Source organism: Chrysochloris asiatica, unplaced genomic scaffold (genome assembly GCF_000296735.1).
Source record: "Chrysochloris asiatica unplaced genomic scaffold, ChrAsi1.0 scaffold00168, whole genome shotgun sequence".
In the NCBI taxonomy this organism is placed as follows: domain Eukaryota; kingdom Metazoa; phylum Chordata; class Mammalia; order Afrosoricida; family Chrysochloridae; genus Chrysochloris; species Chrysochloris asiatica.
In genome coordinates, this window is record NW_006408686.1 from 6,842,037 (window position 1) to 6,854,744 (window position 12,708).

The window sequence follows — 12,708 nt, forward strand, 5'->3', positions numbered from 1 at the left end:
ATCCCCAATGGCTACTGTGACTTCTGCTTGGGTGGCTCTAAGAAGACAGGCTGTCCCGAGGACCTCATTTCTTGTGCTGATTGTGGGCGATCAGGTGAGGTTTCTGGGACCTGGGATCCGTGAGGGGAGGAGTCTGGAAGTCGAGACCTGGAAGGTGGGGGGCAGGGCACTGGGAGTGACTTAGCCACTGAGGATTATGGGAAACTGAGGGGTCAGTGAGGCTTTGAGGATGTTGTTGTCATGGCATTAGGAGTAATGAAAAATTGTTGCCAAGGCATTGTGGGTAGTAGATTGTGGCCAAGATAGATGAGTAATGCATTGCCATTGCTTGGGTACTAGGGATAGCAGAATGTGCTTGCCATAGAATTGTGGTTAGTAGAATGTGGTTTCCCAGGGTGGACTTGTGGTTGTTTTAGCACAGTGGGTAATGAATGAATTGTGGTTATCATGGTGTTGTGGATAGGGAAATATGGCGGTCATGGTAATTTGTTATAGTGGAATGCAGTTGTTAGGGCATCCAGGGTGGTGGACTGTGGACACTGGACGTCACGGATGGTAGATGTTGGCTAGACTACACAACACACAGTGGGACGCGTTTCATGCTATCGCTAGTAGCCGTTTGGTTGCTGGGGCATCCTATGGGCTCTGGTGGCATGGAACCAAGGTGTGGGAGAACTGGTGTGGAAGGTGAGTTGCCATGGCATTGGGCCTGGGAGGATGTAGTTGTCATGTTACTGTGGTTAGTGGGATCTGTTTGCTGTTCTCTGTTGTGGGTAACGGAATGTGACTACCTCAGCACTGTGGTTGCCACGGTATCGTGGGTGGTAGAACGTGGTTGCCACGGCATGTGGTGCTAGCAGGCAGTTGCTATGGTATTCAGGGGAGCAGAGTGGTTGGGAGCACGTGGTGGCTACAGAACGGCTGGTGGCTAGACACCGTGTGGTGGGACGTGGCTGTGGCCTCGTTGACTTCGAGGTGTGAGGTCAGGCATGGAGCCAGCAGTGTAACCCGGGCTTCAGGAACCAGCGATGAGGGCTGAGCCATTTCTCCTCCAGGGGCGTGAGGACGCCCTACCTACACCCCTGCCCCCTCGGCCCCCAGGACACCCCTCGTGTTTACAGTTCACGGTGAACATGACCGCAGCCGTGCGGACCTACCGCTGGCAGTGCATCGAGTGCAAATCCTGTAGCTTGTGTGGCACCTCAGAGAACGATGTGAGTGTCTGCCTGCCCCCCGGCCCCAGGACTCCCCCAACCATGCTCCCCACCTGGCACCTCCACCTTGCCAGTTGAGCCCACCTCCTCTCCGGGAGACCCTCCCTGGTGAACACTAGTAACGTGTTTTATTATTATTGTTAGTGTCCATTAGTTGAGCCCGGCACTTTATCCTCCTCATCTCTCTGACTCTCCCAACCACCCTCCGAGGTAGGTGCTCTCCTCCCAGTCCCTGCCTGATGGAGAAGAAACTGAGCTCGGAGAGGGAAGGCTGCCTGCCCAAGGTCACTCCCCCTGCCCCATCCCCGGAAAACTGCAGAGCTAGTGTCAGACCACCTGAGGATCATTTGAAATATTCCACAGAACCGTGGGAAACCCAGATTCCAATTTGCAAATTGGTCATCCATAGGGCTGTCTTTGCTTGGCCAGGAGGGGCTCCCACAAAGATTCCATGGTGTACAAGACTTTTCTCAAAGTCCCTTCTCTTGGACGGGACCATCTCCCCCAGTCCCTTTTACCTAGCCCCTGCCCCCCACCCCGGTTTCTGGTGCCCATGCCCCCAGGGTGCCAGCTGGGCGGGTCTCACCCCCCAGGACCAGCTGCTCTTTTGTGACGACTGCGATAGAGGTTACCACATGTACTGCTTGAGTCCCCCCATGGCGGAGCCCCCTGAAGGTGAGAGAAGAGGTGGGCACTTTGTGGTGGGTGGCTAGCAGGCTGGAAGTCTGTCTTCAGGCCATGTCAGCCTGTGCCCTGTGGATGATGGTAGGGGGTTGGGCAGCCCTCCCTGGACCCGGGCCTAAGACCCCTGTCCTCTGGACACCGTGCAGGAAGCTGGAGCTGCCATCTCTGTCTTCGGCACCTGAAAGAGAAAGCCTCTGCCTACATCACTCTGACCTAAACTTGGCTCTGGCTCACCGAGACCTGTGGGTGGTGCCTGCTGACCTGCTTCACCCACTCCCTCACTGTCTCCTAAAGGCCCTGAGTGGGAGCGGGGGAGGGAGGGGCCGAGGGGGCCAGGCCCTCCTCCATATTTGCCCTGTGGGCTGGCGGTCCCATTGGGCCTTGCTCCCTTCCTACCCCTCTTCCCCATCTCTTGGCAAATGGGCACCAGGGGCTTCTGCTCCCATCAAAGCCATACTCCGCCTCTGGGCGGCACAGGGGGATGGAGGCCAGCCCGGGACATGGACAGAGCCTTTTTCTAAAGAAAAAGACAAAAAAAAAAAAAAAAAAAACCGTTTAAAAAAAAAAGAAGAAATTAATATATACAGAGTCCTATAAGGCCTGCTGGGTGGAGGGGCAGTGCTGAGAGCCACGGGGCACCAGTCCATGCCAACTTCCTGCCTGGCCTCCCCTCCCTGTTTCTGGAGTTGCAGCTGTCCCGGCAGCATCCCCCACCCCTCCAATCCAAGGTGAGCGCCTCGGCCATGTGCCCAGGGAGGGTGGGCATGGAGCCCCACTCCACGCTCCGTCTGGTGCCCACCGTGGATACTGCATGACGTGACTCATGGTTTTGAACTCTGTTCCTGCCCCTGAACTCTGAGTCCCACCCTGTGCCCACCCCCACGCTTGCCCTGGCTGGTGGGCAGTGGCCGGTGGGGCAAGGCGGGGGGGCCCCTGCCCAGTGCCTGCTGGGACGAGAAGCACAGACTTAACAACGGATTCATTTTTTTCCTCCTTCCCCGTCCCACTTCCCCACCCGGCCAGGCCGGGGGTGTCCCTTGCCACCTCGCTGGCCAGTTCAGGCGTGGTGAGGGGGCGTGGCTGTTCCTTGTGTTTGTGTGTGTTTATTGTTCGGGTTTTAAAGAAAAAAAAAAAAGGGAAATTGAGGCTGCAAGTGAGGGAGGTGGTGGGTTGGGGGGGGTCTTCTCGACTCCAGGCGTGCCCCCCTTGTAAACGAGTCTCCTTTATTGCCTGCCTCTGCTGTGAATTAACTTGTTCTGTGTATTAAACTGGGCCAGAAGCCCTCTGCCCACACTGCTTCCTTCTGCAGGCTGGTCTGGGGCGTCACCAAACTGGGGAGACTGGGGCCTGGTTGGGGGAGAAGCAACTGAGGTTAACAGCTGGAGGCAGCCCCATCCCTCCCCCCCCTTCCCCCAGTACCCTGCCTCTTGCTGGCTTTGTCCCAGCTCCTCCTTGCCTTGCTGGAAAGAAGGGGGATGGGGTGGTGGAGGGGGCTCCCCGCCCAGCCAGCTGTGGTTGCCCTGACAACAGACAGCTGCAGCTGTAGCAGGAAGCTGAGAGGAGGGAGGCTGGGAACTGGGGGAAGGGAGGATGGAAAGGAGATGGGTCAGCCAGCCTCTCCTGGTGCCTGGGTGGGGAGCAGGCTGGGGCACCTCGAGTCAGACCCAGCCTTCATCTGGGCTCCCTGTACCCAGTGTGAAGCCAAGTGCTGTGGGGGAGGGGCGAGAGAGAGTGGGGGAATGCAGAGACCTGGGGAGATCCAGAGAGTGAGTCTTGGGTGGGGTGGTGGGGTGAGGGTGAACCATGGCAGAGATTAGGAGAGGGAAGAAGAGAGTCCCACATTTGTGTCGACAGGATCAGAAAAGAGGCAATATGAATAGGACAGAGGAGGAAGGAATAGCCCAAGAGAGAGGTGAGGAGGGCAGCAGAAGAGAGATTTGGTGGCAAGAGGAAATAAGAGGAACGAAAAATAACAGGCACATTGTGGGGACAGAGGAGGAGGAGGAGGAGTGATTTGTGGAGAAATGAATGCGTTTAGGGAGAGAACGAGGGATTCCAGGAGGGAAGACCGAGAACCAGGAAACAAGTTGGAAAGAGAAAGAAAGAGACATTTGGGAAGAGAGATACAGATCCCAAGACAGAGACATGAGAGAAATAGACTAGAAGACAGACCAAACAAAGAATTTAGGGGCAAGGCAGCACTCTGGAGAACGTGGAAGACACAAGAGGGATTCCAGAAAGATGGGAGGAGGTGAGAGCCAAAGATGGTTGCAAGGAGGGGAGGGCACTTTGGGAGTCCTGGAAAACTGGGGCAAAATGGGGAAGGGCCCAGTAGGATCCAGAGTTCAGGCAAGACTGGTGGACGCTATGCAAGAGCTGTGGGGGGCTTAGAAGCTGGTATGTTTACTTCACAGCTATCAGGAGAGGAGGTGAGAAGCCACCTCCACAGTCTCCCTCCTCCTCCACCCTGCCCCCACCCTGGTGTTGGGGAGGGCCAACTGGAGTGGAGGACAGGGCCTTAGGGAGGGAGTCTCTGGAGAGTTCCAGAATTTTCAGGAGAAGACAATGGCTGGTCTTTGTACAGAATTCCCACCCTTTTGGAAAAAGATATTGGGAATGTGTTGGGTTGAGCTCAGAGATGGAAACGCAGTGATCAGGGGCCAGACTCTGGGATTTCTCATGTGTTATTTCCTGATTCGATAAATCAACTGGCCGGCTGGATCCCAATTCCTGGGTCCAACTACAAGTATCCATAGGACCATGAGTTTACGACCCTGCCCAGGAAGGAGAGTTCGCAGAAGACCTGATCCATGGGCGAGTTTGAGTGTGTGTGTGTATCTTTGGACTAGACCTGGATGCACTCAGAGTCTGGTGTGCTGAGTTGGAGAAGGGAGGCCAGTTTCTCCCAGGCCTAGACGCCGGGGTTGTTTTCTACCCTAAATCTCCAACCAGAAGTCCAGCAGGAAGCCTCCCTCCATAGAGGACAGCCTGTCTAGAGTGGGGTATCCTGGGGCACCCTGGAGGTAGAAGCTCTACCTTGCCCAATGTGGCTACAAAGGTTGGAAGCCCAGGGACATACCAAGCTGGTCATCTGCTTTCTTTGTGACTACTGATGCTAACAAACACATTGCTCTGTGGGCCATGACTTTCTGGACTGCAGTGTCAGACTTCTGTGTTAGAATCTAGCATTTTTTCTTTTAAACGTAAGGGCACGTATCTTCCGAGAGTTGGATTGCTGTTCTTTGGGTTCCAAGGAAATGAAGTTGACAAGGCTGGTGCTTCTTGGTTCTGAGGGAAGAGCGTGCATGTTGTGTGGCACAGGTTTGGAAGGAAGGAGCCATGTCGGGTACAGGCAATGAATGCCTTTGCTGCCCTTACACCAAGGAACACACAAGCCGTTTCTATGAAACATTTATTTCCTTTGAAACCTCCAGAAACATGCCAGAAAATCTCAAGACAAGGAAGGAAAAATAAAATAAAAAGGCAATAGAGAATAATAATAAAAAAATCCAAATGAAACAAATCAACATTTGAAAACACAAACTCTTTAGCCATCAGATAGAATACCAACCTCAAATTAAATAGATTCGTTTTGTAGAGATCCTTAAAAAATTGAAAACAATTACCCCAAAAATCATAATTTACACTGGTCAATGTACATGATTAGGTCCCCAAAATGATTAGAATGATCTGAAGAGGAGGAGAGATGATGAAAAAAAAAAAAAAAGCTCCAGGTTGGCGTCTGAGGGAACTGGGGCGCCCCTGAAGAGGGGAAGATGGGAGAGGGGCAGAGACGTCACAGTAGTTGGCCAGGGCTGCGGAGCATGGCCTGCAGGTCCCCATCTCCTAGTCGGGCGGGGAGAGGGAGCTGCCCAGTTCCTCTCACTGCAGAGGGTCGGGGGTCAGAGGGCGATCATGGGGAGGCACACTAAGTGCCCACTTCTCTCGCCTTCCCCAACTGGGTACCTCCCATTGTGGTTACATCCTGTGGGGTCCCAGAAGCCCCCTTTCCTGAGGTGCCTGGTTATTGACCTGGCGCTGGCTCCAGGACCCTAGTGAGGGGCTCCAAGACTTTTCCCCCAGAGGGAGCCCCTTCTGTCCTCCCACTGACGCCCCAGCCCACAGAGACATGCCTCGGTCCTCAGCCTGAGATCCCACAGACTGCGGCCATACAGACTTACTGGCGCAACTCTACATGAAAAAATAAATATATATATTTATATATATTTTGTTTTTAAAGAAGGAAAAAAAAAAGAAAACCTGTTTCCTGGGTGAATCGCGTAGTACCACACTGGCTTTAGCAAGCTGCCCCTTATTGCCTATTGAGAACCAGCGTCTGGGGGGCGGGGAGGGTTTCACCCAGCAACGTACTCTGGGGAAGCACAGTGAAAGTGTCCAGTGGTCTCCGCTGGTGGGGGGCCTGTGACAGAGGCTGGGAGACTCATTCATGAAGGGGAGCAAAAGCAGATTAGGTGGCAGTTGCTTATTTCCAGCCCTGTCCCTAAGACTTCGTGGAGCCCTCTGGGTGCCCAGGAGAGGGCATGGCTGCTGTGGCCCGGCTAGGTCTTGCTGGGGTGGGAGGAGTAGAGGACCACCAGGGCCTGGCCTGGCCTGGCCAGCAGCCTCTGGGCCGCAGAGCAGCTGACAGAAAAAGGCTATAGAAACCGTCTCCCCAGTACCGAGTTCTTTTTGCAGGAGGTTTACTCTCTGGGTGCTGGGGTCTCCTCATTCCATCTGGGACCCCTTAAGAAAATAACTTCCCGTCTCAGAAAGTGCTCTTCCTGGCTGCTTCTTGGAGGAAGGGACTGGGAGCACATGCTTTCTGATCATGGGTTCATACTTGGTGAGGAAACCTGGTTTGTGAACTCCCAGAGCAGAGCCCTGGGGTTTGGGGACTTTAAACAACTCCCCTGCACTCCCCCACTCCCCCTTCCTACAGCTTGATGGCTTGGTCCTAGGAAGAGGCTAGATGGGGACAGTGAGATGAGCCCCTCTGGGGGTGGGTGGCCCTGCCCTCAGGAGGCTACAAGTGTGCAGCCCAGAGGGATGCCTGAGAACATGTCAACCACGACCAGCCCCGAGGGGCGCTGGATGCACTGACATCGTGGTTTTGGAGTCCACGGGCAGGGCTGTGGGGTGGCTGGGTGATCTCGGCGACACCGACCACCCGGAGCCATGCTTGAGAGTCAGGGGAGTACAGGCGCCCAGTCTGCCCATGGGACCAGCAACGGGCTGGGCTGTCGGCTGGGACCTCCACTGGTCACCTCAGAGCTCCTCCACTGGTCACCTCAGAGCTCCTTCTTGTCCCTGCAGAAGATCTCGGCGAACTTGCGCAGCTGCTCACTGGCCGCCTGGGATTCCTCCTGCAGGCGCTGGTTGTTCTGCCGCAGTGTGGCCACCTCCGACTGCAGCACCACCTTGTCCTGCTTCTCCTGTGGGGGGTGGAGGGGGCAGGAGAACTGGCTGTTAGTGGGGCGGCGGCAGCTCCCCCCGCCAGTGAGGCCCGGCTGCCAGGGTTCAAATCCCAGCTCTGCTTCCTAACTGCTGAGTAACCTTGGGCAAGTCACTTGTCCTCTCTGGGCCTCTGGTTTCCTCAACTCAAAAGCCACTGCTGGTGAGGACTGGTTCTGACGCTGGGTGACCTCCTTAGGGTTTCTCACGCTGTAATCTTTATTGGAGGAGACAGCCTCATCTTTCTCCCTTGGAGCGGCTGGTGGGTTTGAACCTTGTTTTAGCAGCTCAACACTTGACCCACTGTGCCACCAGGGCCCCTTACCCTATAAAGGGATAAGACCTATCTGGTGGTGCTGCCAAATGCCAGGGAGGAAAGATGAGGTTGTCCCTGCAGATTCGCAGTATGGAAGCTCTACACAGGGTCGGGCTGAGTCTGAATCAACTCCATGGCCCCTTTTTGCGTGTGTGGGGTGGGAAGGTGGGTTAACAGGTGTTAGAGTTAACCACGTACAGGTGTTAGAACGCAGCCTGACAGGGAACGGTCCTTCCTTCAGCAGACATCACTATTATTAGTATTATGACCTCATTTTATTCTCACAGCGCCCTCAGGGACTTGGGGGTGCTGTCATACCTATCCTCCGGGGGAGAGGAAACCAAGCCTAGTGCAGTGAGTGGGGAGCTGAGACGAGGTCTCGGGGCTCACTGCCTGACCAAGCCCACCGCCTCTGCCCAGACACCCTTCCAGTATCACGCCACAGCCTACGGCAGCTACTGGGCCTGTCCAGGATCATGCTAAGTGGTGGGGTGGGAATTTGAACCTAGACCCTTCTGCTTCCTGTGTTCAAGGACTTAACACATTATATGCTGCCACCAGCTTTTGGCCTTTTTACCCAAAAGTCTATGCAGCAACAAGTGTGCTCTCCTTCCTCCTTCCATCTCTTTTCCTCACCTCCTGCGGCTTGGGAGCCTTTCAGCCGCCACTCTGGACTTGTGCTGTGACCATGGTTTTTAGGATGATGCCATTCTCTGACACAGCTCTGCAGTTAAATTTTGTTTTCTACTGATGTCACTGGCCCTTTCGTGTGTCCATAAATTCGCAGGGGCGTTAAAAACTTTGCAGAAAAATTCCATCTCTCGATTTCATTTCCCCAGGAGCTTTGAGAAGCCCCGTACACATTTCTGTTATGTGAGTTGCATGGCTGTCTTGGTGTTCCTACAGCCATCCTCCGGCGACAGGCCTGTCTGTGCTAACGCCCTCAGCAGAAGGTGCTGGGCCCAACAAGTCACCCAATTAATTCACAGATAAGTATGCTCAGTAGGTTAGGCTGATGAAACATCCTTCCAAGAACCTCTCAGAGTTCCTCCGGTGGTTCCCAGCTGTACTAGGATGGACCTGTCCCCCAGAATTCATGTGCACCCAGAGCCTGTGAACAAGACCTTAGGACATAAGGTGATTGCAGATGTGATGTAATCCGCACTGCGTGGGGCCTGGGGAGGGGGTCCTAAATCCAATATGTCTGCTGACCCTATAAGAAGACGGACATCGAGATGTAGGGGTATAGAGAAGGACGAAGACGTCAAGACAGATGCACACAAGGAAACTGAAGTGCTACAGCTACAAACCAAGCAACCCCCAAGGATGGCTGCAGCTGCCTGGAGCTGGAGAGAAGGCCCCTTCCCTTAGCCTTCCAACCTTCAGCCTTCAGCATGGAGGGAATTTTCTGCCCTTTCAAGTCGTCACTTCGTGGTGCTTGGCTATGAGTCATAGGAACCTTCAGCGGTGCTCTGTAATCTTTACTCATGAGGATAGTTGAGGCTGGCTGGCTGTCCCAGGAAGAGCCAAGGTAAGGAGGAGCCAGGACAGGTGCTGTGTGGCCTCAGGGGCTGGGAAGGGGTGTGGGGGCGTGGCCATGGGAGGAGCCTTACCTTTTGGAGGTCTGTGTGTAGCTGTTTCAGCATCACTTCCAGCTGGTACACCTTGCCCGTCAGGTCCAGGGGCGGCTCTTCGCTGCAAAGACAGGCGGCAGGGTCAGGCCAGAGCCCTGGGGAGGGTCTCTGTTCACACTTGTGAGGAACCCAGGGTACAAGCTCCTTTGTCCCTGAGGTTTGGCCAAGGGTCTTTCTTTCTGGAGTCCTTCAGGATGCCGTGAAGAGCAGCTCTAAGGGGAAGGCAGAGCCAGCCATCCCTGGTCACGCTTCGTCCACCATGGCACATCTGTGTAGGTTGTTGAAGATGGCGTGTGTGCCTGTGTTTATCCCAGAGCTGGGGACTGGGTGCGTTGAGACTTAGGGAGAAGCTATCCCTGGGTGCCCACTGTATTCCACAAACACCCAGAGTACCTAGCATGCCGCAGGCTCTGTCCTGGAGGCAGATGAGGGGACAAATGCCCAGAAGGGCAAAGCCAATGAGGGCCTGCCATTACTGCATGCCTCTGCAGACAGCCTGAAGCTCAGAGGCCGCCAGCATGATGACCACTGGACAGAGGAGGAAGCCCAGGCTTGGGCAAGGGACACTGCTCTACCAAGTATCGGTGGTGGTGGTGGTGATGTGCCGTGGAGTCCTTTCCGACTCATAGCAATCTTGTACAGGGTTTCCGAGGCTGTAAATCTTTACAGGAGCAGAAAGCCTCATCTTTCTCCTGCGGTACAGCTGGTGGTTTCGAACTGCTGACCTTGCGGTTCTGCTGGGGTTTAAGTGGGTCCCATAGCCTGTGGCTCCCCCCGTATGCAGATTCTCCCACCCTGCAGGGGAGAACCCAAACTCCTCCTGCTGACGGAGGTAGGCGCAGATGGGACGAGGCAGGCTCTGAGCGACCGGAGACCCGCCCTGTACGTGCCCCCCGCCCTAATAGACACCAGTTGTGACTTCTCTGTGGGAAGACAGTGGGTCCACAGCTTGGTGGGGAGGAGCCCTGAAGCCAGAGAGTGAGGCAGGAAACAGGAGAGCAGAAATGAACCCCAGGCATTACTTTAGCTGCCCATCCAGTGCGTGGACATCCGTAGCTCCAATGCCGCACCATGAGGTGTGCCCTGAGTCCACATCCATTCCCACGCCAGCAGTGTGGTCAGACAGGCGGCCCTCAGTGCAAGCTCTCTGCTGTCATGACCCCTCCCTCCTTCCCCAGGTGAAGAAGCCTCCTGAGGGCAGGGCCTGGGAACATCTCAGCCCTCCACAAGACCTGGTAGGGGACAGGTGCAAGTCTGCATGATCTAGGGCTATGTGGGGGGGTGGGGGGGAGACTGAGGGCAGAGATGGGGAAACCGAGGGCAGAGAGAGGGGGAAGCTGAGGGAAAGGGCGGGACAGTGAGGCAGTACTTAGTATTCAAACCTGAAATCAGTTAACCCAGTTTAAGTGTTGGTTCCAGAGTGGTTTCCACGGGACGTACACTGTATAAGGACTGGGGCTGAGTTTGGGGCACTGCTGGGTTCCCAGTGCATGGATTGCCAAGCCCCTGGGTAATCCCAAAGGAATCTCACCTCATCGTAGGGGTGGTCCTGGGCGTTGGGGGGCCCCTCTCCAGGCTCAGGTGGCTGTGGACAGGGCTGTGTGCAGGTGGGACGTCCGGGTTCAGGGCTGGGTCATTTAGAGAGAAGAGAGAGACGGCTCTTTGCACTGCCAGGGAGAGAGAGGATATGGCTGAGTGCTTGGTGGGCACCAGAGTCTCCCAGCCACTTCCCCACCCCCCCAAGCCCCTGTGACAAGACACAGATAGGGGTACGGAATCAGTCCCTAAACTACTGCTGTTATACAGAGTTCGTGTCCTTATTCTGTCACAGCCCCTACCTAAGACCTCACATGCATTTCAGCGGCCCCCGTCTCCCTGGTTCCCTCAGAGCGATGCTCCAGTTCTCCTTGTAGTTCATGACCAAGGGCTCTTAGAAAGGCATTCACACAAAACCCAACAAGTATACCAGGTAAACCAACGCGACCACAAAAACCCATCCTAACTGAAAAGGTCTTGTGGAGAAATGTCTCTTATTTAGGTTTGTCTGATGTTTTCATGGACTTGGGGGGGTGGAGCGAGGTGGCGGGTCCTTCTATGCAGGGTCGCTATAAATCAGAAGTGATTCAACTGCACTTAACAATGACAACTTTTAACTGAACCACTTTCAACTGCAAAAGCAGAAATGTCACTTTGACTGCTGTGGTGCACCCGACCCAAGTCGTGGTATTTTCAATCTCCTCATAAGCATGTAAATGCTGGATAATGGTTAAGGAAGATCAGAGACAAACCAATGCCTTTGAATTACGGTGTTGGTGAAAAATATGGAATACACCACAGACTACCACAAAGGCAAACAAATCTGTCTTGGAAAAGTACAGCCGGAATGTTCCTTGGAAGTGAGGACAGTGAAACTTGGTCTCTTGTACTTTGGACACGCTATCAGGAGGGACCAGTTCCTGGAGAAGGACATAGTGCTTGGTAAAGTAGAGGGTCAGCGGAAAAGAGGACGACCCTCGACAAGATGGACTGATACGGTGACAGCAACAGTGGACTTAAACATGACAATACTCATGAGGATGGCACAAGATTGGCCCGTGGCTTGTTGGTTGGACCTGGGGTTACTACGAATTGGAACCAAGTCATCAGTCCCTAACACAAGAACCTAATAAGTGTGGACGCGGGGGTCTTTACTAAATTCTTTGGGTTATCTAACTGAATGCTTTTTGTTTTGTTTTTCATATTGTCCCAAGCTGTGGCCACTGGGAGCTCTTTCTGGCTGGCTCCTGTGCTCTGCTGCCTATGCCTCAGCATTTTTTGTTTGGTTCTGAGCACTTCCTTATTTTCTGGTATCACCTGTACAATTTTCAAGCAAATGTTAGACACGTTCATGTTTCACCGGTGAGGACTTCAATGAGTAGCTCTAGCAGGCTGTTGTTTGTTGGTTAAGTGCCATTGAGTCAGTTCTGACTCATAATGACTCTGTATAGGGTTTCTGAGGAGCAGCTGGGGGGTTTGAACTGCCAACTTTGCAGTTCAAACTGACTTTGCAGTCTAGCATTAACCCATAGCGCCAACCAGGACTCCCTCTTGTTGTTGTTGTTAAGTGCCGTCGAGTCGTTTCCGACCCATAGCGACCCAGTACAGGGTTTCCGAGGCTGTAAATCTTTACAGGAACAGAACGCCTCATCTGTCTCCCGCGGAGCAGCTGGTAGTTTTGAACCGCTGGCCTTAAGGCTCGCAGCCCAATTCGTAACCACTACGCTACCAGAGCTCCTTAGGACTCCCTCTAGCAGGTTGTTATTGTTGTCAGGTGCCATCGATCCTTTATTTTTAACAAAAATGACTATACCATGAACATATTTAACAAGAGTAACATCACTTCTTTTAGTCTTTTTCATTATCCAAATTA

The 12,708-nt window shown here is 54.0% G+C and overlaps 2 protein-coding genes across 3 annotated transcripts in view; one reads left to right on the top strand and one right to left on the bottom strand.

Annotated features, from left to right (window-relative positions):
• DPF1 (D4, zinc and double PHD fingers family 1) overlaps window positions 1–2,115 on the top strand; it is a 12,007-nt gene extending 9,892 nt beyond the window's left edge. Inside the window, exons 5-8 of the mRNA XM_006871550.1 lie at window positions 2–94; window positions 1,102–1,214; window positions 1,808–1,889; window positions 2,045–2,115. Of these exons, the coding sequence (XP_006871612.1) occupies window positions 2–94; window positions 1,102–1,214; window positions 1,808–1,889; window positions 2,045–2,115 (359 nt within the window). The remainder of the gene's footprint in view (window position 1; window positions 95–1,101; window positions 1,215–1,807; window positions 1,890–2,044) is intronic.
• A 5,067-nt stretch (window positions 2,116–7,182) lies between these two features.
• SIPA1L3 (signal-induced proliferation-associated 1 like 3) overlaps window positions 7,183–12,708 on the bottom strand; it is a 118,473-nt gene continuing 112,947 nt past the window's right edge. The window contains exons 18-20 of one of the 2 annotated variants that reach the window (XR_438771.1): window positions 10,831–10,966; window positions 9,279–9,360; window positions 7,183–7,330 (exon numbers count right to left, since the gene is read on the bottom strand). Coding sequence is in view for 1 of the 2 variants with exons in the window: in XM_006871465.1 (XP_006871527.1) it covers window positions 7,187–7,330; window positions 9,279–9,360; window positions 10,831–10,966 (362 nt within the window). In the remaining variant the exon portion in view is untranslated. The remainder of the gene's footprint in view (window positions 7,331–9,278; window positions 9,361–10,830; window positions 10,967–12,708) is intronic. The other variant, XM_006871465.1, reaches the window with a different exon arrangement.